We start from the raw sequence: 27,032 nt of genomic DNA, 5'->3' as shown, positions 1-27,032 counted from the left end.
TTAGACCATCTCTCACTCACCCTGAGCTCTTCAACATTTGGGTACTCCGACAACTTTAGACTGGAGGTATCAAGACGACGCTGATAATCTTCTAAGCGCTGAAAATTAGACAGGATGGAGCCAAGGTTATTATTTTGGTCATCAATGACCTTTCTGTTTCTGAATCAAATGGACATTTTAAATCTGCATTTTACTAAGCTATCTGCAACACTAGATGTGACTGAGCACTTACTCTTTCTTAAAATATCTCTTCCCTTGGCTCTGGCGATGTTACACTCTTCCTAGTTTTCTTTCTACTCTATTGGCCTTTCTTTCTCAATCTTCTTTTCAAACTCATTGGCCTCTAAGTAGCTTATATTTATTTTCTGAATATGTAAATCATGCACATAATACAAAATTCAGAAGATAATATGGCCAGGCGTGGTGGCTCACACCTGTAATCCTAGCACTCTGGGAGGCTGAGGCAGGCGAATTGTTTGAGCTCAGGAGTTCGAGACCAGCCTGAGCAAGAGACCCATCTCTATTAAAAATAGAAAGAAATTAGCTGAACAACTCTCTCTCTATATATATATATATATTTAGCCGGGTATGGTGATGCATGCCTATAGTCCCAGCTACTTGGGAGGCTGAGGCAGAAGGATTGCTTGAGCCCAGGAGTTTGAGGTTGCTGTGAGCTAGACTGATGCCATGGCATTCTAGCCTGGGCAACAGAGTGAGACTCTGTCTCAAAAAAAAAAAAAAAAAAAGGCAATATAAGGCAAACAATATAGTCTACCTCTAATCCTGCCCACTTGCCCACCCCCCACCAATTTTTTCTAAAGAAGCAATCACTAATACTCATTTCTTGAGTAGCCTGTGAGAAAAATTTTATGTAAATAGAATATAAGTATACGTAAGTCGAAAAGAATATATGTGTATATAAGTATGCTCATCTCTGTGTATACTGTGTATATAATATATCCTATTTTAAAACAAGATACAGTAGTATAATATATTCATGTATGTCTTTCTCTGTGTGTATGTATATTGGTATGTATATATCTTGAAGATTGTTCCACATTAGCACATAGAGAGCTGTCTCTTTTTTTTAATGGTTGTATGGTATTCAGCTCTGTAAATGAACTATAATTTATTTAACTATATCCTACTGATAGACATTTAGGTTACTTCCAATCTTCTCCTATAACAGATAATACTGTAATAAAATAGCCTTAAATATGTACCTTTGTACACCTATGTAGATATATCTGCTTCTAGAACTACTGGATCAAAGTGTAGGTGCTATGTGCATTTCCCCCCAACATTATAAATACTTCCAAATACACAGAAAAGTCTGAATGTGTATGTTCAACACCTATATACCCACCACTTACATTCTACAATCAACCTTTGCTATATTTGTTTTATTATATATATATCCATCTATTCATTCTTCTATCTATCCAACTGTCCATCTTATTTTCTGGATGCATTTCAAAATAAATTACAGATATAAGTATATCTGAATGCATTTCAAAATAAATTACAGATGTAAATATACATTATTTATACACATTATACACAATATACATACACATATTTATACACATTATACACAATATACAAATTTTAGCATAAATAACAAGGGCATACAGTTTTTCTTAAAAAGTAAAATTTACATGCAGAAGGCACACATTTTTAGGTGTACCTTTCCATGAATTTTGACAAATGCATAAACACCCACGCAACCCAAACTCCTACCAAGATATGAAATATTACCATCACCCCAGAAAGTCTCCTCATATTTCTTCCCAGTTAATCTTTACCTCCACATACTCAGTAGCAGCCACTTTTTTGTGTTTTTCCTACCATAGTCGTTTAACTTGTCTTAGAAGTCCATATAAATACCATTATATGTATATACTCTTTTGTGTCTGGTTTCTTTCACTAAGCCTGTTTATGAGGTTCATCTATGTTGTTCACATCAGTAGTTCATTCCTTTTTATCACTGATTGTACATTAGTTCATGATTATACCACAATTAGTTTATCCTCCTGTTGATGAATTCTTTAACTGTTTCAAGTTTTTGGCTATTATGAATAAAGTTGCTATAAACATTCTTTTATAAGTCTGCTTGTGGGCATATATCATTTCTCTTGGGTAAATCACTTGGAAGAGAATAGTTGAGTCAAAGAGTAGATATATGTATGTACACTTTTAATTTAGATAAATATTGCCAAATTTCTCTCTGGGATTTTATCATTTTACACTCCAAACAATACATTTGAAAGTACCTGTTTTCCTTCAGTCTTACCAACAGAGTTGTCATCACAGTCAGCTTCTAAGAAATTACATCCATGACCAGGGATTCAATGAGCCTCCATATGCTCACAATCTTAACTTTTTTTATCTTCAGCAAATTCCTCTTAGAGGTGGACCCATATAGCCAACTGTGTACTGCACATCTCTAGCTGATATCCCAAACTGAATTCAGCATCTTCCCCACAAATCTTGGACTTCTCTACTCATCCTATCCATCCAAATATGCAAGCCAGAAACCTGGGGATTTATTCTTTACATGACCTCTCCTTCAAATCCTTCTCTAAATCAGTCACTAAGTCCTGTCATTTTACCTTCTAAATACTTCTCTAATTTCTCTGAGCTACCACCATTAGTCCTGGATTGCTACCACAATCCAGGGCTCTTTCACTCACTATCTTCCTCCTTCACTTCACTGTTCATAGAGTAGGGTGAGTGATTCTTAAACAGTGAAAATCTGAAAACTATATTCTTACACATCTACTATGAATTCCTACTGCTTTTACAATAAAAATCAAAATCTTTAACATTTTCTAAGGGGCCCTGTATAAGTTGGTCCTCGCCTACTTTGCCTCATTTTATACCACTCTGACTTTGCTCTTTAGGCACAATCCACATTAATCTACTCTTTCAGTTACTCAAACAGACTATACTTCTTTTTTATGTCAAGACTTTTATAAATACTGTCTCTACTTCTAGAGCTGCACCCTTCCACATTGCTTTGGTTCATTTCCACTCATACTTCAGAGCTTGGCCCAAATATCAATTCCTCAAGAAAGCTTTCTCTGATAGCCACCACCTAACATCCCTAAACTAGGATAGGTCCCATAGTTATACACTCATAGTACCCTGAAATTCTCCTTCATAGCAGCTATCACAACTGATACAAAACACTTGGACTATAATCCTGTTAAATGCCTTCCTGTTCTGCTAGGAAACAAGCTCAATGTGAGCAAATACTGTGCTTATTTCTCAACTACTCTGTACTCTCTGCCCAGCATACAGCAGATGATCTACAAATACTTGTTGTATGAACAGATGAATGAATGAGCAAACAAGTAGTCTGAGATGTTCAAAATTCAAAAAAGTCAATTACAAATCTGATATTCCATCATAAGTTGATCTGGACCCACCTACTACATATGAATAGTTAACAAATGCCCAACCTATCAATTATGTAATGATACTTTGAATTACTATTTCACAAGTTCCAGGTAATATTAACTTAATATTCTCCCTACATCAACCTGTATCTTCTTGTTTTCCCTTTTTACCTGTTTGTTTTCTGCCTCCTTGACAGCCTGGTTTACATAATTTAAGATCTGACGACAGTGATCTGCAGCTTTCTTCACTTTCTCCCTTTCCGTTGGCCATTCTAAACATGGGAAAAATGGAGAAAAATAGAAAAAAAAAATATATATATATATATATAAATGAGATTTCACTTTATTTCACTAATTCTAAGAACATACTAAGACCTTTCACACCAGGCTAAAACCTATGGCAGAGCGTCAATTTAGGTAGTGTTTGCAGAGGTGAAACTTCTTACAGCAGTACTTAAAACATAAATCTAATGTTTAAAAAGAAACCACAGTATAAAACCCAAAATCCAAAACATTTTGCTTTACATAAAGTATCAGGGCTACTATGTTACACACTCCAGAGAACTTGTCTCATTCACTTTGTAAGCTATATAAATGGCCCCTTCTCCCCCTGTAATTTCATAGTGCATAGCCTACATAAATATGTCCAATGAACCTATTATGCAATATTTTTTTAATAACAAAATTTGAAATAATTCTAAAACAAATGTCTTTGAATTTAAGATTATATTTTTAAAAAAAACAGATTATAACATTTGTATCATTAAAAGATAAAATTTGTCAAAATGTGTTGAGGTTATATTGTATCTATAATATTAAGAATACCAAAATCAGAATATGCAAAATTATAATCCTCTGAACAGTCTAACTATACTGAACAGATATATTACAGTATACAAATTAATGTGTATGAGTGTAAACCACTTTTGTTACCAGGTACCATAATTTTAAAATTTCCCAATTATGCATTCAAATTCTCAGACACAAAAAACAGGAGTTTGATTGCATAAAATGATCGGGCACCAAGTATTAGAGCCTAAAAGCTCAATTGAGAAACTCATATTCACTTCATGTTTCAAAACAGGAGAGTCAGAATTATAATGCATTAATTTGGTTTAATAAAAGTACATATATAGCTCTTCAACCCTGTATAAATCTTCTTCAAAGCAGGTGTGATGTATGCTAGAGCAAGAATAGGCAGACTTTCTGCAAAGGACCAAATTTTACATTTTCTAGGTCAAATGGATTCTGTCACAGCTACTTACCTCTCCTGTTACAGTACAAAAGTGGTCAGAGACAGTATGTAAACAGATAAGCATGGCTGTGTTCCACAATAAAACTTTATTTACAAAAACAGGCAGTGAGCCTGATTTGACCCATATAGTTTGCCAAACCCTGTTATGGAACTACTAATGGAGCATATTAAATCAGACAGCCTGAAGAAGACTGGATCATATCTTGTTAGAAAATCTTTTCATACTATTTGGAAATCCAACTCCAGACATCAGAATGCTGTGAGATATTATTTAGCAGGAAAAGTTTTTTGTTGTTGTTTCTAATCTTTTTTATTTCGATGAGAAAATGTTGTTACCTGTGTATTTGGCAATATTATCCAGTAGAAGTGGGTACTTAGTAAGCCTTTGCATTTGGGTGGGAATGATATCTTTCAGCTGAAGACGACGACACAGTGGATTACTCTCAGCATCCTAAAATTAAAGTGAAATAAGTGAGTCTGTCATTCTTATCAAAACTATAATTACCTTACATCCATCATGTATTCACCATATGAGTGTCTATTGCATCACAGTTCTGATTATTAAATCAAGCTCTTTAAAAAATACCAAGATATATTATTGCCATACTATATGTCTCCTTTCCCCTTTAATCACATAATGTGGGAAGGAAGCCTCTATTACTAAACCAATGGCTTCTTTGTTATCTGTTTAAGCAATGACTAAGAGTATCCATAATCAACTCTTAACTATTGCTTACTTATATTAAAACAGCCTTATTTTCACCTATTCAGAAAACCTAGGTACATTTTCCTATGATTGGCATTCCTACCAAAGTTAGTTAGCTAATTTGTTATCTGCCATTCCAAGTAGGCACAATGGATCACCAGTCTGGGTATGCTACCTCATCTATGGAAGGCATTTGCAAACTTTTTAGTAAAGTACTAGTTAGTAAATATTTTAGGATTTGCAGGCCATACAGTCTCTCTCACAACTATTCAACTCTACTGATTTAGCATAAAAGCAGCTATAGATAATGTATAAATGAATGACCATGATGGCTCTGTGTAGTAAATAACTCGAAATGGCCTCCAAGATTCCCATACTCTGATATACACACCCTGTATAAGCCCATGCCCTTGAGTATGGATGGAATCTGTGAATATGATGGGATATCACTCATATGATTAGGTTTTTATGAGTTGACTTCAAGTTAATGAAAAAGAAAATTGTCGTGGGTGGGTCTGACTTCATCAGAGGAGCCTTTAAAAGAAATCTGTGTCAGAGAGTGGCATTCCTACTGGCCTGGAAGAAAGCAAACATCCACCTAAAAACTGTCTTAACGGGGTTATATGACAGAGAGATATGGGCTTTCTCTAGGAGTTGAGACTGGTTCCTAGCCAATGACTAGTAAGAAGGCAGGGACCTCAGTTATACATTTATGAGAAAATGAACTCTGCTAACAACCAGTAAGCTTTGAAGAGAACCCTGAGCATCAGAGGAGAACTGCAGCTCCAGCTGATACTGTGATTTCAACCTGGTCAAAATCTGGAGAGAGGATCCAGGTAAACCATAGCTATACTCCTAAACCACAAAAGCTGTGAGATAATAAATTTGCATTTAGTGGCCACACCTGTGGTAATCTTGTTACACAGCAATAGGAAACAAATACACTGTATTCCAATAAAACTTTATTTATAAAACAAGAAACAGTCTGGATGTTGTCTGTGGGCCGTAGTTTACTGACCCTTGACCTATATACCAATGAATACCCCAATGAGTATAACTGCTATTAAATTCTTCCCTGGACCAGATATAAGCCCATTCTCATGCTTTGACAATATTCTTTTCATAGTGTGTATGGGTCATTTCTTGATAAAACCCCCATGGCAACATGTGGTTTTCCATATCAAGTATGCTAATCTTGACATGTTTTTTATTATTTACCATTCCAAAATCACCGTTATACTTCCCAGTAACTTAAAGAGAGAATGTATGGCTTTAAAAAATGTTAACATAAATGTAATCCTTGTAAAAGTCTTAGTCAGCAGTCCCCCAGTTTATCCTATAATTGATAAAAACTTGCCTTATTTTTTTTTCTTACATGACTCACTCAACTCACTTGCACAAAAGTCTGAAATCGAGAATCCTTTTTCTGACGAGACTTGATCATTTCCAGGGCGAAAGGCTGATTACTGCAAAAGGTAGCAGCAGCATGTTTCAACTTCTCCTCTCCTGGTCCACTGAACTGTGCCAAGAATGCAAAGAGAACAATAGAGAATGGGATACTGAGCTTATATAAAGCAAGGCAAAATGAGAGACAACCAAAATCCTTTCAACGTTTCAATAAGTATTCTTAAGTGACCAAAAACATAGAACTGCATTATCTATGTGGAATATCAATGGTTCTCCATTAAAAAGGTCTCACCCTGACACATCCAGATCTTTTTTGATCAAATTCAATGTTTTCTTGCTCATAACCTACCACAACCTATTACCTTTCAGTCTATATTGCTTCTAAATTACATAAAAAGGTTGACATTTGGAGAATATGAGACACAGAATGCCTGGAGACTGAAATTAAAATTTCATTTTCTAAACTCCTGACACCTTTACAAAAATTACTCTCTTACTACTTTGGAAAGCAAATCCTTGAGATATACTACCTTTCTTTCTTACTATAAAACACATTATGACTATGATCAGGTCATAACTTTTGTAGGTTGAAATAAAATTAAATCACTGCAGAGGCTGGAGCCGGCATGGGGGAATCCATGAGCTTATTAATTCTTTTGCTACAAATTATGCTTTTTAGGAATATTCTTTACCATGATTTTAGAGTTTCTCACAAAACTCCTAACGAGCATTTAACTCATAAATAGGTACTCTTATAAGTCAAATAAATTGTTTTTAATACCACCTCTATATTTGTAATAATTGCTTTGTGATTTACAAAGAGGCTTTCCGTATAATCTTCCACTTAAAGTCATATTCCCAAAAGTTTGTCCATAAAGGCATTTTGTAAAAAGTCTTTTTGTAGTACATTTGTAGATAAATTCAGAGTATTTTTTCTTCCATTACAAAGTGAAATTTTAATCAGTCACCCCAATTTTTCATTCTTATTCTGTTATGAATATGACACTCATCATGTATAAAGATGACACTGGTAGCATTTTTGGTACAATAGTCAATCAAAGTTCCACACAAAGAGCAGCTGGGTTTACAAAAGAAAATAATGCCCCCAACCTCAAGCAGTCCTATAGTAGTTTTACACGTAGTTTAAATACAGATGCTCCTCAACTTATGATGGAGTTACATCCTGATAAATGCATTATAACTTGAAAATATCTTGAGTCAAAAATACATTTAAGGCCGGGCGCTGTGGCTCACGCCTGTAATCCTAGCTCTTGGGAGGCCGAGGCGGGTGGATTGCTCAAGGTCAGGAGTTCAAAACCAGCCTGAGCAAGAGCGAGACCCCGTCTCTACTATAAATAGAAAGAAATTAATTGGCCAACTGATATATATATAAAAAATTAGCCGGGCATGGTGGCACATGCCTGTAGTCCCAGCTACTCGGGAGGCTGAGGCAGAAGGATCACTCAAGCCCAGGAGTTTGAGGTTGCTGTGAGCTAGGCTGACGCCACGGCACTCACTCTAGCCTGGACAACAAAGCGAGACTCTGTCTCAAAAAAAAAAAAAAAAAAATACATTTAATACACCTAACCCAGCAGACATCATAGTTTAGCCTAGCCTATCTTAAATGTGCTCAGAACACTTACATTAGCCTATAGTTGGACAAAATCATCTGGCAACACAGTACAACACAGAGTATCAGTTGTTCATCCAGTGATCCTGTAGCTGAGTGGGAGCTGAGGCTCACTGCCACTGCCCATCATCATGAGAGTATCAGTAAAAGAGCAAAGCTTAAAGTCTGAAGTACAGTTTCTACTGGATGTGTACTGCTTTTGCACCATCATAAAGTCAAAAAAATCCTAAGTCAAAACATTTTAAGTCCAGGATTGTCTGTATATATGAGGTGATACTGGAAAAATACTGTCCAAAACCATTTTTTAAGAATAGCAAGAGAAAAATCTAAAGCCCTATTTATGATTTTTGCTTTTAGGATTTCTGGCCAATGCTTTTCTCTAAATTCATCCTTTGTATATAACAGTCACAAACCAGACTGGTTAGTCCATTCTGTTTTTCCTCAACTTTTTTATAGGCACAGGCACACCTAATTTTATTGTGTATTGCAGATACTTCATTTTTTCACAAATTGAAGGTCTATGGCAACCCTGTGTCAAACAAGTCTGCTGGTGCCATTTTTCCAACAGCATGTGTTCCCTTTTGTCTCTGTATCACATTTTGGTAATTCTCACAATATTTCAAACTTTTTCATTATTATTATATCTGTTATGGTGATCTCTGATCAGTTATCTTTGATGTTACTATTTATTGTTTTGGGGCACCACAAACTGTGCCCATAGAAGACAGTGAACTTAATCGATAAACTTTGTGTGTGTTCTGACTGCTCCACTGAATGGCCATCCCTCCATCTCTCTCTCTCTTCTTGAGCCTCCCTACTTCCTCAGACACAATAGTGAAATTAGGCCAGGTAAGAACCTACAATGGCCACTAAGCATTCAAGTGAAAGGAAGAGTCACACATTACTTACTTTAAATCAAAAGCCAGAAATAATTAAGCTTAGTGAGGAAGGCATCTTGATAAGCTGAAAGGCTAGGTCTCTTGCACCAGTTAGTCAAGTTGTGAATGCAAAGGAAAAGTTCTTAAAGGAAATTAAATGTATTAGCTACTCCAGGGGATACATGAATGGTAAGAAAGCTAAACAGCATTATTGCTGCTATGGGGAAAGTTTGAGTAGTCTGGACAGAAAATCAAACCAGCCACAACATTCCCTTAAGCCAAAGTCTAACCCAGAGCAAGACCCTAACTCTCTTTAATTCTATGAAGGCTGCAGAAAAAATATTTGAAGCTAGCAGAAGTAGGCACATGAGGTTTAAGGAAAGAAGCTGTCTCCATAACATAAAAGTGCCAGGCGAAGCAGCAAGTGCTAATGTAGAAGCTATAGCAAGTTATTAAAAAATCTAGCTAAGATAAATTATGAAGGTGGCTCCACCAAACAACAGATTTTAAATGTACACATAACAGCCTTATATTGGAAGAAGATGCTACCTAGGATTTTCATAGCTAGAGAGAAGTCAATACTGGGCTTCAAAGCTTCAAAGGACAGACCAACTCTCTTGTTAGTGGCTAATACAGCTTGTGACTTTAAGTTGAAGCCAATGCTCATTTACCATTCTGAAAACCCTAAGAAAGCCCTTAAGAATTATGTTAAATCCACTCTGCCTATGCTCTATGAATGGAACAACAAAACCTAGATGACAGCACAGCTGTTTACAGCATGGTTTACTGAATTTTCAAGTTTCTTGTTGAGACCTACTGCTCAGAAAAACAGATTACTTTCAAAATATTACTGCTCATTGGCAATGTACCTAGTCACCCAAGAGCTGTGATAGACGTGTAACAAGGAGATTAATGTTGTCTTCAGACCTGTTAACACAGCATCCACCCTGCAACCCATAGATCAAGGAGTAATTTCAACTTTCAAGTCTTATTATTTTAGAAATACATTTTGAAAAGTTATAGTTGCCATAGATGGTGATTCCTCTAGTGAATCTGGGCAAAGTAAATTGAAAACCTTTTAGAAAGGATTCACAATTCTAGATGCCATTAAGAACACTAATGATTCATGGGAGGAGGGCAAAATATCAACATTAATAGAAGTCTGGAAGATGTTGATTACAGTCCTCACAGATTACTTTGAAAGGTTCAAGACTTCAGTGGAGGAAGTAACTGCAGATGTGCTAGAGAAAGTAAAAGAACTAGAATTAGAGTGGAACATGAAGATGTGACAAACCACTGCACCCTCATGATATGACTTTAACAAATGAGGAGTTGCTTCTTATGGATGAGCAAAGAAAGTGGTTTCTTGAGATGGAATCTGCTCCTGGTGAAGATACTGTAAACATTGTTGATACGGCAACAAGAGTACTTGTTTTAGAATATTACATAAACTTAGTTGAGAAAGCAGCAGCAGTGTTTAAGAGGACTGACTCCAATTTTGAAAGAAATTCTACTATGGGTAAAATGCTATCAAACAGTATCTCATGCCACAGAGAAATCTTTTGTAAAAGGAAGTATCAGTCAATGGGGCGAACTTTATTGCTGAAGTTGAAGAAATTACCACAGCCACCTCCAACCTTCAGCAATTACCATCCTGATCAGTCAACAGCTATCAACAATGAGGCAAGACCTTCCACCAGCAAGAAGATTATGACTCAGTTTATGACTCAGAAGATTATGAAGGCTCATATAATCACTAGCATTTTTTAGCAGTATTTTTCAACTAAGGTATATACATTGTCTTTTTAGACATAAGGTGCACTTAATAGACTATACGGTATAAACATAAATTTTACATGCACTAGAAAACCAAAACATTTGTGTGAACTGCTTTATTGTAATCTTCGCTTTATTGTGGTGGACTGGAACCGAACCCTCACTATCTTCTAGTTATGCCTGAATGTGACATTGGTCAAGAATACAATTTTATTTATGTGTTCTAAAAGAAATTTTTTGTTCCACTCTGTTCACAGGCTTATCCACTTTATTTTACCATGTAGTATATTTATGCAGTCTAATGGACTGTGATAAGACGAACAATTGTACTTCTGTATTTTTTAATGGTGAATCTCATTTGACATTTGGTATTAATTATTTATAGAAGATGCAAATGAAACTGCTAAGAACTCAAGATATCTTAAGTCCATATGACTTACAACCTTTAATTCAAGTTTGATGTGAAAACTGATGATATGCTATGTCATTTTATATAATAAAATGAAATCATGGTCCTATAAAATTTTCAATTTTCTGTTTCAAGCTGAGCAGGGCATAAAAAAGCCAATACAACTCAGTGATAACTTTCACTGCTATACTGAGATGAAGAAACAAAATGAACCACATTATCACAAAGTAGCCATAGAGTAAGTTGAGGTTTTCAAGGAAGTTAAATCTTCTTAATAATAATAATGCCAATGTGAGCCTAGGATAGAAAATGCTTTGCAAAGTACAATAAATACAATAGATTATGATTCCTTGCTCCTGTTCTACAAGTCCAGTGGCTAAGAGGAAATCTACTGTCGGATTAGTGGGTTCTAGGCCTTTCTTACCCCATCAATGAAAGGAGGAAGATGAAGACTGTTTTAGTCAACTTTCTAGTCTTTAATCTTTTAAAAAGTTATAATTGTAGAATCAGCAAAATCTTGTGGCATTTCCTCAAGTAGTGAATATAATAAAGTACATTTCTGAGGGCATATCTAAACAGTTCCTGTTTAACCTGTGTGAAGATTTTTGAGAACCATACAATTGACTTTACTATTATCCATAGCCTTAACTATAGTACTTTCTTAAGAATTTTGAATCAACTGCCTTCCCCTAGGAGGTTTTCTACATATGTTCCAGTTTAGGTCTCTCTGCTATATATTCCCATAACAATCTATATTCTCCCCTTTCTGTTAAACTCATCATGCTTGAAATAACAGACTACCTTCTCACTGATCATAAACTACAAGGGGAGGAGCCATGTCTGTTTTGATCACCATGATACCCCAAACCCTAGCATACATTGTCAAATACATACTAACAAAGAGTCAGACAGAGAGAGAGAATTTGACAAACAGCTGCTATAGCTTCTGGACTCTTTTCTTACACTGTAAATAAAATTAAGTAATTTTCACTTTTCTACTATTGCGATGGCAGTTCTAGATCTATAATTTTCTAATATTGTATAGTACAATTCTGAGATTTAAACAAAATAGGATGGCTAAAATTCTATATCAGTTAAATTATTTTTATCAAGATCCATTTTACTCTATGTTCTTTAAAACATAAAGGACTAGATCTTTAATTTGATGAAAAACAGCATTTAGTTTCAGCACTTTTTAGAACACATTAACCAAGTGCATACTCTGGACCCTTTGCAGCTTTATATTAACTCTGCAAAACAAATGTGTTTGCATATTTGAAAAGGTTATTTAACCTTGAATCTGAGCATCAAGTGTCTGTAGAAACATTTAAACGAAAAAGAAAATTTTCTTACCCAGGTCAGCAAATCTTCCCCAATCTGATCGATAACAGAGGTCTCATTCCTCTTTCGAACAGCCTTCATTTGCTCATTCAACCCAACTAAAGAAAAAAAATTAAGAACGAAATCATTTTAGACTAAATTACTGGTAGTACTAAGCAGCTAAAACTTTTTTGAAAGGATTTTGAGAGTAGTGCAGCTGCTGCTAATCTTCTTAAATATAAATCTGGACACAATCCTTATACATCTAGCTATTATAAGCTCTATCTGAATAACAGGTGCTAAAACATAAAACAACATTTTTGGAAACTAGCAAATTACATACAGGTTAGTTGTATCAAATATGCACTTAACCTCAAGACTCCACCTATAACTATGCACAAACAGAATTTAAATACTGCAGGTAATTCTGCTTACAGTTCCTTTCAAAATGTGCATTTTCACAGACAAGTGATACCTAAGATTACCCACAAAGTAGGAAAAGGCATCAATGTGGTTGGCAGGTGTATGTAGGTGGTGATAAGGTCCTTAACAAAGAAAGATTGAAAATTAAAGGTCAAAGAGTAACAGTAACCTACAAAAGATAGGAACATCTTATTAACACTACTGTCTGCAAAAGTCCAAGATGACTACAGGGGAAAGCCAACAAGGTAGAATTTTTATATACTTATTCAAGTATTCCAAGCAAGAAAACAATGAAACAATTCCTGAAAATTATCCCACTATGGGATTAAATACTGTATATTACTATTTACAAAATACATTTATATATAATTATATGAAATATATATATTTCAAAACATATATATAGTAATTCATAGGAAATTTTCAAGGGTAATTTTAACTATTCATGTTTTTTACCTTAGGTACTAATTTTAGACCTGAAGCCCTATGTTGACACTTTGTATATGAAAGGCTGATTGTGGGAGAAAAGGATCTAATCAAAGTTACAATCATTTATTTATGTTATACTCTCATTCATAATTTCAAAAACTTAGAAATATTTTATAAAGGCACCTCTATGGATACCTTTATATTCACTATCTTTTCTCTATTGGAAATGTTAGGGATAAAGATCAGAACCAATTTCTCTTACTATGAAGTTGAAGAATATCTTCCAAGTTTGAAAAAATTTTCCGTAGTTCTGAAGGTGACAGAATTCCTTCTCTGGACACTCGCTGATAGAACACTTGATCAAGAACCTTCAGTGTTCGAACATGAGCTCTTTCAGTGTAAAACAATTCTAAGCAGAAAAAAAGGATATGAATATTGCCTTAGAATAATTCCATGGGACCAAACATCATAATTAACTGGAATTAGGCAGCAAATGAATTATATAATAAATTATCATTTAGAAAGGATGGAATATGTCTGAGGTGACTTTCATTCCATGCAATTTTCCTACATACTGGCTCTGAGAGTTGAATACTGACAAATGAAAAATATTCCAAACTATTTTGTACTTAAAAGTTAACAGAATACCCCCAAACTCATCCATCTGTTTATAATAATACACACTATCACAACTACAATATTAGAAAATTGAAAATTGTAAGCCACAACATCATATATCCTTTAACTTGATCCCTCTTCAGAAATAATAGAACTTTGGTTATTTAACTTGCCTATAAACCCTCATTTCTGGAGCCAGACTTATAATTTCACTATGTCTCAATGTTGTCAGAAATCCGATATTTATTCAACTCACATCCTAAGGATACTACAGGCTACAACATTCATGCCACATGCCTGTCACATACATGCTAGGGTAAATAAAGAATACTGCTTAGAGTAAAGGAAAACCTGGATCTAGACTGTTTCTTATCATTTATCAGATGTATGACCTTGTGAACTCCATTAATCTCCCTACACCTTAGCTTCCTCATTTATAATCTATACATAAAAATCACTCACCTGAAAGTAAAGTGATGGCATAAATGTTGTGCCAATGATTTTTCAACTTTAAGATCTATAATTCTATTAATCTGAAAAAGTTTGAAGGCTAAATACCTTTTCCTTCTAAATTATCAATACAAATCATAGAATCATTTGCATTTTTTTGAGTTGTAGAGTTTAAGGATCTATCTAGTTAAATTTCCTCTGTTTAAAACAAAAGGCCAGGAGAAACTCTGAAGCAAACTCCAAGGCTAAGAGGTTTGCTTTACTCTGATAAAACTCAATAGATGTCAACAACAACAAAAACAAATTGATTACACTCACCATTAATCACTTCCTGTCTTTTGATCTCACAAGGTTTTAGTCCCAATAACACTTCTCTACTAACAAGCTGCTGCCAATTGGGTGGATCTGTCTCTAAGTCGTTTTCAAATTGTTCATCCTCACTTTGACTTTCTCCAAAAGCTATGGATTCAAACCTAATGAAGAAAAAAATGATGAATTCTACTTCACAACTTCAGGTCGACAATGAGAAACAACGTAAGTCTTTATATTATAGTAAATAAGTTAAGATTTCTGAATCTTATTTATTAGCACAGAGCCTGAAACATCATCCTCTCCTACAAAATGGCTTATATGTATTATACATACCTCAATATATAGCTTTTAAATGATTTGTTTATTAAGAGCTTTCTTTTATACTATCTAACAGATTTGTGTACAGGTTTCTTTTCTTTTAAAACTGGGACTTTAGAGGGAAAAAGCTACATTTCTTAAACTGTACCTTTATTTAAAGCTACTTAAGATTTACTTACTTTCGAAAGGGCTTTGGTGTCCCATGTTCAGTCACCCTAAAACAATGGAGAGTAAAGAGTGAACATAAAAACAAAATGGTGATTAACAAATTTATACCAAAGATACTCAAGATCGGGTTAAACTCTAGTGGTTTTATAAGCAATTCTTTGGGATATGCAATGATTTAACATAAAATAAATTGAAAAAAATTTCAATACATTTCTAAAGTTTAGCACCAACAAGTGCTAGTTCTTTCTCAAAACATTACATAGGGGAAAAATGCTACCATATATGGGAATAGTATATAATTCAAAAACTTTAAGCAATGCTCTAAACCTTTATAAGATATCACTGAATTACCTTTCTACTTCACATTCCTCCTCCTGCACTTGGTCTAATGAAGGAGGTGGGAAATCAAATACAGTATTGGGAGTACGAGGTGTGCCATCTAAGGAGTCTCCAGATGATGGTGTTTCTCCAACTTGCTTTGATCCTGAAAAGACAAAAATGAGACACTCACAGAATGCTAATATTTAATTAAGGCACTGATTACCAAAAAAGTTAGTTCCCAGAAGAGCTTCAACTTAATCCATAGCCACATTCTTATTTAAACAATTACAGGTTAGTTAGAACCAAAATTTTAATATGTAAAATTATAAAATGCACAAAACAAACAGAAAAATCATTTCTATTTAGGTATTTATTTTTTTAGAGATAGGGCCTCGCTATTGCCCAGGCTGGAGTGCAGTGGCCCAATCATAGCTCACTGCAGCCTCAAACTCCTGGGCTCCAGGGATCCTCCTGCCTCAGCCTTCGAAGTAGCTGGGACTATACGTGCACACCACCATGCCTAGCTAGTTTTTTAAATTTTCAGTAGAGACAAGTTCTCACTATATTGCCCAGGCTGATCTCATACTCCTGGCCTCAAGTGATCCTCCTGCCATGGCCTCCCAAAGTGCTGTAATTACTGGCATGAGCCACTGAACCTAGATGTAAAAATCATTTAAGAAATAGCTTCTTAAACATCAACACAAGATATGGCAACAGTTGAAATAGTTCATAAGAGCATATAGTGAGGAACAACAGTCTCCCACCATATCCTTCTCTATCTCTAGTATCAATCCTTTTTCATGTTTTCAAATTTTACTTATTATGATAATCCAACACCAAATAAAAACCTCTTATTTTTCTTATTATCTTCAGGTAATCTCTATAATATTTCTTTCCCTTCTGAGGATTTTGCTCACTTACTTCCCACCTTAACTTTCTGCCCATTTCTTCCCAAAGTTTAATAGTTATATTATTATTTCTAGCTGGGTTATTAAGTAGTTACCTAAATTTAAATGACATATCTATATTTTTGTTCCATCAAGGAGTTAATAACTCTCTTCTATGTCAGATTAGTTATTTAGTGTCTATATCCTTCTCTTTAATTGTATTTCTTTCCTTCTATTTTTCAATGATTTCAATTACATTTTTACTTGTATCATTAAGAGAGTTTTTTACATTTATATTCTGATCTGCAGCTACAGTGAAATATTCTGTGCTTTGCCAATTAGGATATTCTAAAAGTCTGAAAACTAATAAAGTTCTTACATTATTATGATAATATATTATAGATACTGTCATATACCATATACAACACAAATATACACATTATTCCTGTCAATCTAAGTGGTATACTAGTGAGGGTTACATTTTCTTTTCTACTGGTTCAACGATGCAACCCCTGGACCACTTGAAATACAATGTTCATTACATTAAAGTTTTATACATCATCATCTGCTTTAAGATCATGCCACATTATACTTTGTTTCATGTTGAAATCATGACTTTCTTGAACAATTCTGTTTTTTTAACATTTCTAAATGCCTTTCTTTTATTGCTGTAAAAGTAATATAATTTTATCAAATCTCAAATTTTTTCATCTGCTACCTCATACCATCTACTGCTTAAGATCTCATTTTTCTTATCCCTGATGTTTTTGTGTTCCAATATGGCCCTTGGCCTATGACATAACTGCTATCTTAGAACTGCCCTCTGCTACTTTCCTGGATCCCATGACATTTTCATTCTTAATTTTTTTCCTATATTGCTGTGGTATGTGCCCTCAAAATAATTTTCAACAAGAGGCATGTTTCGGTTAAACTGGATCATTGCATATCTGAAAATGACTTTATTCCTTCTTCTTATTTGATGGATAGTTTCGATGAATATAGAATTCCAAGTTCAAAACCATTTTCTTTCAGAAAGTTGAAGGTGTTGCTCTTTTACATTTTAGCACTGAGCGTTTATGATGAGAAATGCACTGCATCACATCATCTCTTATCCCTAGTACACTGAAATTTCTAAGGACATTTTAGGTATGGATTTTTTTTTTAAATCATTCATTATAGTTGGTTCTCAGTGAGCCCTTTCTAACTGAAGATGTATATTCTTTTTCAACACTGGGAAACTTTCTCCTATTGTTTCTCTACCTACCTCTCCTCTTTGTCCTCTGTTGGTGTTTTGTGAAAAGAAATAGATGTTGGACCTCTGTAGAGGTTCTATATATGTTTTTAGGGATGTCTTTTATATAAATATTGGCAGTTGTGGTAGTTTGAAATATGTCCTCCAATTTTTTGATACTTCTCCCTGAGGGCTAGGGCCTAATTCCTCTCTCCTTGAATGCAGGCTAGATTTAGTAACTTGCTTCTAACTTGCAGAAGTGACAGTATGTACCTCCAGAGCCTAAGTCATAAAAGACATCGGGGCTTCCTTCTTGCTCTCTCTTTTGGATCACTCCATGAAAAGTCAATCACTATGTCATAGAACACTCAAGCAGCTCTACAGAAAAGCCCATGTGGTAAGGAACTAAGGCCACTAGTATGGAGCTAAGGCTACCTGCCAACAGCCACCTAAGTGGACATAGAAGTGAGGTCGCTAGCCCCAGTTAAGGTTTCTGATGACTGGCTGATATCTTGAATGCAACATTATCAGAGACCCCAACCCAGAACCACCCAGCTAAGCTGCTCTTGAGCTCTTCACCCACCAAAAAGGTGAGATAATAAATGTTTTTTTGTGTTAAGTCATTAAGTTTTGGAGTAACTTATCATACACCAATTGATAACTAATACAATAGATGCCACATTGTATTTAATAGTTACATTAAAATTTTTTTTATCTCTGAATGTTCCCTATTCTTGCTTTATTGATGCAATAACTTCTTTAACATCCCCAAGTATACTATCTAATTTAGATAGTATACTATGCTGTTCTGTTACCAAATTATCTTTTTCTTCTAGGGGCAGTTTTTCTGTTTAATTTATATTCTCTTTTTATGCCACTGTCTGTTACATTTGTTATTATGTATTACCTCACATCTTGACTCCAACAAGCAAATTTTGCCAAGAGTGAGTAACATTCATATTTAAGAATGAAAGGCTGGCTAGCTGATTTGGCTTTCTTTTGCTGACATATGGAAATAGGTCCATTTCAGCTGAGAGTTCTCTGAGTAGGGTGAGTCACTGGCATGCCTACTGTCAGGCTTTAAAACATCAATACTGTGAGGGCAACTCTTCCCACACAAATCATTCAATTTCTCTAAAAAAGAACACACCAATTTTCTTCTACTCCATAAATGACAGAGACTGCTTATATTCCACAATGCAGGGATCAGAAGTCTCAGATACAGCTGCTTTAATTACAGACTTTCAATTAACTCACTATTTTCAGCTCTATTCTTATTTATGCACTTCATAACATATGCCAACTCTGAGCCAAGTCTCTCCAGGGTTCCAATGGGCACACTGGCTCCTGCTTTGGACTCCTTAAATAAATTACGGGCTCTGGCTTCCTTTACATTTTATCCATCAAATCACTCTTGTCTACTTCCAATCTCCCATACTTGTTGAAATCACTTATTTGCTGATAACATATTCCCTTCCTCTACTTCTTTTCTCTTTATGGTTTTTATTCATTCTTTATCTTTGCTTTTATTTCAGTGAGTCATGGCAGTCATGACATATCAATGCATATATATTCAATCTAACATCTTTAGAATTCCATATTTGACAAAATCTCCACATTTCTTCAAAAGTCACCCTTACTTCTTTGCCTTAAACAGAAACCTGCCTATCCCATGGGGTGTTACCTTTTCTGCTATAGCTCTCTCAAACAGAAACTGAATCTTCTATCATACACTGTGTACGTACTTCAGGGTGGAGAGATGATGGATAGCCTTCCTGTCCCTCAGTATGACCTGGATCATTATCTTGCCTTCTTCATGTAAAGTCACTTGCTCTGTTGAGGTTCTCACTCTCTGGATATTATCACATGTTCTTCCTCCTCACAACAATCACCTAGCATCACTGAACCTTTGGCTGTTGGCTGACAGTTTTCCTGCCCATGCTAAAAGCACACCAGGTGACCTCAAAAGCCATGTATATGAAGCTATTCAAACTCCTGGCTCCTTGGTTGCTGGCCTTCTTCATCCCTCGTAAACTCCTACATGTCAGCTCAGTGACCACTGCCACACCATCCTTGATCATGTCAGTGCCAAAATCTGAACCAGCTCCAAAATCACTACTACAGATAGGCGGTTCCTTCTCCAAATAAAACTACCTATTCTCCAAGCTCACTTGCTTAAGAAACCCAGTATAACAAGTATGAAGCACAGTAATATGCCCCTATGCCAACTAGCTACAAAAATTACTTCATATCCTTCTTTACTCTTCAAATTCCCTTGTTCTTCTCACTAAAACTTTATTCTCAGCTAATAACCTTGTCCTTTACATACATTCCACATCTCATCTCCTCTCTCCTTCTTAAAACTTTATTCTATCACTTATACAGTCTCTTTCCCACATATTCAACCTCTTCCCTCAGCTGGCTTCCCAAAAACATTAAAAAAAAATTGGTATCTCAGATTTTTCGAAAGTCTTCTTTAGACCTTCCCCCTGCACAGACAGACACACACATATCTGCCTCTACTAACCAGTCCCTGCCTTTCCTTTATTGGACTGAGGACAATTTGAATTTTTAATATGGATGACTATCTCCCCTGTGAGACTAAGCTCCATGAGGCAAGCATCTGTGTATAATTATTGCATGATAACATCTGGTAGAGAGCTAATTGCCTGACAGAGCTTAATAAATATTTTTTAAATGAATGAGAACTAAAAATTATCATTCAGCATAGATTTATCATGGATTACAGAATACTAATATGTTAAAACTAAACTAAACTGGGATTCAGTCTTGATTAAAATAATCTGCCACTCTATTTTTTAGGTAGTGTGTTTGTTTTAATAAAACTTTGACAGTTAAGCTGAACTACAGCATTAGCTCACCTGTATCATTCTCTTTCCCTCCTTCCTGGGAAAGAGTGGCCCCTGAAGCTACAGAGGACATGGAATTGGCAGGCTGGTACCCAATGTCTGTTCCTTCATTTGCTAACCCACTCTGGCGCAACTTAGCAGAATCCTGAGGTTCAGGACTCACAGATGAGGGTGTAGATAAGTGCTTAGGGTGGCGCTGCTTCTGTAGTTCCATGGCTCTGCCAACTGAACAGAAAATAGTGGTTAGTAATCTGTATTGCAAAATAGCTAAAAGAAAAAAAGACAATATAAAAGGATCTAAAAATAATGTCTGGAACATGGTACACCCTAGAAAAATATAAAATGAATTATTATAGAGAGCAAGGAATAGACACACAGAGGAAGAAAGGCAGGCAGGCAGGTGATGGCAGGAAGGACAGAAAGAGAGAGAATGGAAGGATGGAAAAAAGAAAGAAGAAAAGGACAGGAAGGTGGAGGGGGGAGATAAGGAGATAGAGGAGAAATGAAGAGGAAAAAATGGGAGAAGGCAGAAGATGAAGGTGACAGGAAAAAGAAAAGTCATGAGGAAAGGAGGGGAGGAGAGCAATGGTAGGCAGGGGCAGAGGGAATGTTGAGAGAGAGAGATAGAGACATTCTATCTATTCATTTATAAGAATGAAGATGAAGCCCTTTATCTTTGTGAGCTGTTGGCAAGCCCCCACTTCATTTCTCCCCTAATACTCACAACTTCATTATCATAATATGCCTCAGACACTATCCAGACAAATCCCTATCCTGTTCATTATCCTTGTTCACATCAGTAACCACAAGAAGCTGAAGACTCTCATTCAGGTTGTCATCCTTCATAACATCGTACATCCTCACATAGCTTTTTATATCTATAATCTAACCCCATCTTCCCTAATTCCTAAAATTCTTCTTTTGTATCCCTTGGAACTCATAGTCAGCATCTGTGAAATCCTCCATCTCCTCAACCTCCTTTCTGAAAACTTCCTTCACCTTCTCAATATACTGGCATTTGAGTAACAATTCCTTATTGTGCATCAGTATCACTGTATCACAACTTCACTCCCACCTGCACCACGCCAATATTTTCACGTGTGGTGCTGCCGAGATGAGAACCCCCACATGATTTGTTACCCTCCCCACAGGGTACCACCACTTCTACCTCTCCTGCAGCCCTCTGGTGGGCTCATCTCTCTCCATTGGCCTGGGGGTAAGGGAAATCAGGAAATAAAGCACTATGAAGAGGTGGTGGAACTGTATAAACACAGAGAGAGCGAGCAACATACATATAGAAAGATTAAACAAAGTGTGGTGAAGAGATTCACACACACTTTGGTATTTTTTTTTAATTTTACAACCACAAGTTGAATGCAAACAAAATCAGAATAGGTAAATAAATTATGTTATAGACATCTGATAGAATATTCTACTGCCATTAAAGAAGATGTTTATGACAACTATGTAGAAACATGAGAGGTATTTAGTTCAGAAATAATATGGAATGGAAACAAGACACATTGGAAGCTCAGTGAAATCATCTCAAAAACACCTCTCTCTAGCAATTCACTCTAATAAAATGAGCCTCTGATGTAAAGACAACATGGAATGGCAGAATGCAGCATTTCAAACTTCAACGTACTTGCACTGTTGTCATGACGGCTTGGTCTCCGTGGAGGTCCCAGGATGCTGGGGAATCCTCTTCGCTTCCCTTTTTCTTCGCCCTCTCTATCTTTCTTCATACTTTGCTAGAGTTGAAATATAATCCAAGAGATAAGAGATACATAAGAGTAAATTTCTTTTGCAGCTTTCAAACATGGAAGTGAGATTCCAATGGTTAGTTGAAAGAAATTGGTTAAATGTTAATAAAAGCACACATACACAGCACTCATTAGAAGTTGGCACACAGTATTGTGTACACGTCAAACTCAAGATGTCTTTTCAGATCCTTTAGAGCTGACGATTTGGGGAAATAAAAGGGTAATTTTTTTAACACATTTACCAGTAGCTTGTTCTAAACAATTCATTCAGCCACTTAACAAATATTTACTAAGCTCATAATGTATGAAAACACTATGCCAAAAGCTGGGAATATAGTCATGAAGGAGTTCCTGCTCCTCATTGAACTTTATAATTTAACAAACATTAAACAAAAACACAAATAATTACAAACTGACAGGTACCATAAAAGAAAAGTATAAGGCACTCACAGAGTTGGGGACAGTACTCTGTGTAAATTGCTAATTTCACTTTTTGAATTGTCTAATAATAGCTTATATGTCTAAATTTCTCATTAGATTTTGAGTTTCTTAAGGACAGAAATCATATCTTATACATGTTAGTGTGCCTAGCACTAATTTTCTGATTAAGTAAATACTAAGAAGATGGAAAATACTACAACCAAATGTAAAGAAACACCAAGGTTTGAATGCTCTATCATTATTTTAGTCTTACCTTGATTTTTGGAAGGAATCCAATCCGACCTCGTTTGTGCTCCAAATTTCGAGGTTCTTTCACTTTCACTCCCAAATGCTTCATGTACATGAGAATAACATACTGCATTGTGGAACTGGAGGAGAAAGGGCTAAGTAAAATAAGACTTCTGAGAAGAAAGGGTTGGTTTAATAAAGACATCAAATGATTTCCAAAATGCTAAAATTCTTAAAATTAAGCAAGAAATAAAGAACTATCTATTCACTGCACACAGAAAAGGATTCTACTCAGATAACACTAGAATATTAGTCAAATAAAATACAAGCCACTAGAGGGAGACCACCATCTACATTTTGCAAGTTAAAAGAAATAAATTACAATTTAGGGCTGAAAGGAAAAAACACAGCTACCTTTTTTTTTAATTCTAGGAGAAAAACAGTTATGTTACCTCTTATCTTCTTCGACAGCCTGAGCGGTCATCCTAAAAAAAAATGTTTAAAAAGGAAATATGAAAGTTTAATAAAAGAGTTGCTATTAAATTTAGATGTATCTGAAACAATAGAACAGAGCTAAATGCTTTGAGCCCCACCCTAAATCTCTGTCACCTAGAATAAAAAGAACCCTAAGCCTCTTTTCACCATCTTGTCATCAACTGTACATATTTTATAGCAAGAAATATTTCCAAAGTCTATGAATTGAAACCAATGAAAATATTCAACTTGTTTGTGATCACTGATTAGAAATTTTAGAGTTATTCATTTACCGACACCCAGAAAAAGAAACATAAGAACTTTACCTTAAATAACATATCAGAAAAAAGAAAAAAATTCCAGTTTCTCAAGCACCATGACAAAATAAACAGTTCCACGTAAACACAATCTGACAGCCCTTCTAAATTTGTGCAAAGGGTACTTTAAGCAGAATTAGCACCTCAGTAGGGAGGGCATTTCCACATATATTTCTATTACTTACAACACTTCTTCAATTTTGGCAACAATCTGTTCTGCACATGCCCGCTCCTTCTCCAAAGTTACCCGGTCCTTATCTCGCTCTGCATCAAGTTTAGTCAGCTCACTTTCAGCCAAAGTTAGTCCCATACTACGTTTCTGCCTAAAAGGAACAGGAGAAATTTTGTGAGGTAGCCTAGGGAAAAATTATCTACCCCTGGAGATGTTTCATTGGAGTCTCCATAACTTTAAGTTTCTAGTAACAAGCAAAATGTCGTGGTTTTCTATGCATGGGTCCGTGTCACCTAGGACACCAGAGGAAAAAAAATTCTAGAGGCAATCAATCAAAGAATACATACAAGAAAGATACTTAGCAAAGACACAGTACTGAGTTCAAATCCTAAAAATATATGGAATGGAGACTGGGGATTCTGTTCCACTCTAACCCTTCATTCCAGATGTTCATTATGTTTTCATAACATTAATAGGACCATATGGATTGCCTAGCACTAAGCTAAATATTTAATGTATAATTTTTTTTCCTATCTAAAGAAATGAATTCAGAATGACTGTGTAAGGTTTTATATACCACTAAGCTTACCGAAAATCTTCCAAGTGCTTCTGAACTTCTGGGTGAACTCTTTCTTGCATAGTTTGAATATAGTGGCGATGTAGATCTTCAGGAATAAGCTCAGGTCGTCTTTTTTCTGCATAAAGGAAAAGAATTGTTTGATCTAAAGGTATGTTCTGTGGAACATATAACTGGGAACATAACAATGCTACTTGGGACAAATTTTAAGTTGGAGTATGCCAAAGAGAAGTACTTTAGTATATTTCATGTATTTCATCTCAAACTTCAGATCTCATTTACTCTTAAATGTATTAGAGACTCTCTCCTTCTGTTGTGATTCAGGTGATCAACTGGTCACCATGTGACAGATAAAACCTTTAGAAATGAGTTGAGCTATTTATCTATAGAGACGTAATTCTCTAGAATATTGGTGCTCCAAACTTACCTAGATCCATAGATATTTCATCAGGAACAGAAACTTTCAGGTGCTAAAAGAAAATGCAAACAAAAGGTGAAACAGCACCAAAGGTGGTTCAAGATGTATGTAAATACTCATGAAAAGTAAAAGCATACAACTTGGATACCTATTTTTATAAACATTCACCTGGAAGTTAATCTTATTCATTCAAATTTCATAGCTCTGGAATGTTCTATCATTTAAACTTAAAATAAGCCCCTTTCCCAAGGATCATGCTAAAAGGGAAATATCTACAGTCATTACACTAGGTGACTGAATGCCTCTGTGTCACACTTATTATTCCTAATGAACATACTGGTCTTGGCTTTATAGAATCTTTGGTTAATATAATCAGTTATAAATCATTTAAATAAATGTAGGTAAAACCTAACCTATGTGTGTATTATCATATGAAAAATTGACTCATATATAATTTTTATTTCCTGTGTTTGAGATACTCACATATAACCATAATTTTTACTCCCTGTATTTGAGATGCAGATCATATTCCCAATCATTTTCCTATGTAAAGTTAAAGAATCCTCACAATAGCCACACTCCCAATAAGAAAGTGTTGGATATCTATGTTGAGTTTTTGAGTCTTAAATTTCCAGTAACCACCTACAGTTCTTGCTATTGAACTAACTAAGGTGATTGTCTTAGAATTTACTTCTTCCTATCTAGGATTTTCCCCACAATAATTGCATAATAATTACTGGATTGTTTTTCCCCTCATCAATATGGGGAAATGTTTTATTATTTTGGATCTAGAGGAAATATTTTAACCTCCTCATGCTTATTTTTTAATGTATATCTATTTAAGTCATATCATTCCAAAATTTAAACAAATTCTATAAGATCTAAAGTTTTAAAGTTGAAAATAAGTCATTGATCAAAATTAGGAGACCTTTTATATTCATTTGAAGAACAGTGAAAAAGATTTCAAAACTTTGTCTTTAATTGAAGTTGCCAAGAAGTAGCTCAAATCAATTTTCTTAAAAGCATTTCTAGCTCAAGTGCAAAAAAGTATATAAAAGCTCATTTGTGTATATATAGGTATTTATGTGAAATAAATATGACCTGTAGTATAAAAATATAATTAGAAAATTAATCACCATTCTTCTTATACTTTAATGATGACATACTTAAATAGAACATAAGCAGCAAATGTGACTTAGTTTGGAGCTCCCTTAAGAAACGTGACATTCAGGCCGCGCAAGGTGGCTCACGCCTGTAATCCTAGCACTCTGGGAGGCCGAGGCGGGCAAATAGCTCGAGGTCAGGAGTTCGAAACCAGCCTGAGCAAGAGCGAGATCCTGTCTCTACTATAAATAGAAAGAAATTAATTGGCCAACTAATATATATACAGAAAAAATGAGCCGGGCATGGTGGCACATGCCTGTAGTCCCAGCTACTCAGGAGGCTGAGGCAGGAGGATCACTTGAGCCCAGGAGTTTGAGGTTGCTGTGAGCTAGGCTGATGCCACGGCACTCACTCTAGCCTCGGCCACAAAGCGAGACTGTCTCCAAAAAAAAAAAAAAGTGACATTCAAACATACTGTCATTTCTTCATGAAAGTAAATTATTTTAATAAAAATGAGGTATAATATTTTAAACAATGGCAGAATAATCAGAACTCTAATTAAACAAATATCTGAGTGATCACTATGTACCAGGAACTGTTCAGTGTTGGGAACACAACAGCTAACAAACAGAACAAAAATATTTGTCCTGATGGAGCTTACATTCAGGGTAGAAGAGTAGAAATATAGTTATCCCTTGGTATCCACAGGGTATTGGTTCCAGGTATAGA

General features: G+C 35.3%; 1 protein-coding gene across 5 annotated transcripts in view; it reads right to left on the bottom strand.

The window, feature by feature from the left end:
* Window positions 1-27,032, bottom strand: part of ARHGEF12 (Rho guanine nucleotide exchange factor 12) — a 149,148-nt gene that overhangs the window by 15,425 nt on the left and 106,691 nt on the right. For 3 of the 5 annotated variants that reach the window (XM_012773507.3, XM_012773512.2, XM_012773510.3), the window contains 16 exons: window positions 25,209-25,251; window positions 24,794-24,899; window positions 24,218-24,355; window positions 23,694-23,726; window positions 23,267-23,396; window positions 22,455-22,560; window positions 20,822-21,034; window positions 15,852-15,984; window positions 15,512-15,547; window positions 15,021-15,175; window positions 13,897-14,043; window positions 12,816-12,901; window positions 6,756-6,881; window positions 4,993-5,107; window positions 3,573-3,673; window positions 21-98 (listed from right to left, as the gene is read on the bottom strand). In XM_012773507.3, coding sequence (XP_012628961.2) covers window positions 21-98; window positions 3,573-3,673; window positions 4,993-5,107; window positions 6,756-6,881; window positions 12,816-12,901; window positions 13,897-14,043; window positions 15,021-15,175; window positions 15,512-15,547; window positions 15,852-15,984; window positions 20,822-21,034; window positions 22,455-22,560; window positions 23,267-23,396; window positions 23,694-23,726; window positions 24,218-24,355; window positions 24,794-24,899; window positions 25,209-25,251 — 1,746 coding nt within the window. The remainder of the gene's footprint in view (window positions 1-20; window positions 99-3,572; window positions 3,674-4,992; window positions 5,108-6,755; window positions 6,882-12,815; window positions 12,902-13,896; window positions 14,044-15,020; window positions 15,176-15,511; window positions 15,548-15,851; window positions 15,985-20,821; window positions 21,035-22,454; window positions 22,561-23,266; window positions 23,397-23,693; window positions 23,727-24,217; window positions 24,356-24,793; window positions 24,900-25,208; window positions 25,252-27,032) is intronic. The other 2 variants (XM_012773509.3, XM_012773511.2) reach the window with 1 other exon arrangement.

This window comes from Microcebus murinus, chromosome 4, assembly GCF_040939455.1.
Source record: "Microcebus murinus isolate Inina chromosome 4, M.murinus_Inina_mat1.0, whole genome shotgun sequence".
NCBI lineage: Eukaryota > Metazoa > Chordata > Mammalia > Primates > Cheirogaleidae > Microcebus > Microcebus murinus.
This window is presented reverse-complemented; position numbering and strand designations above follow the sequence as displayed.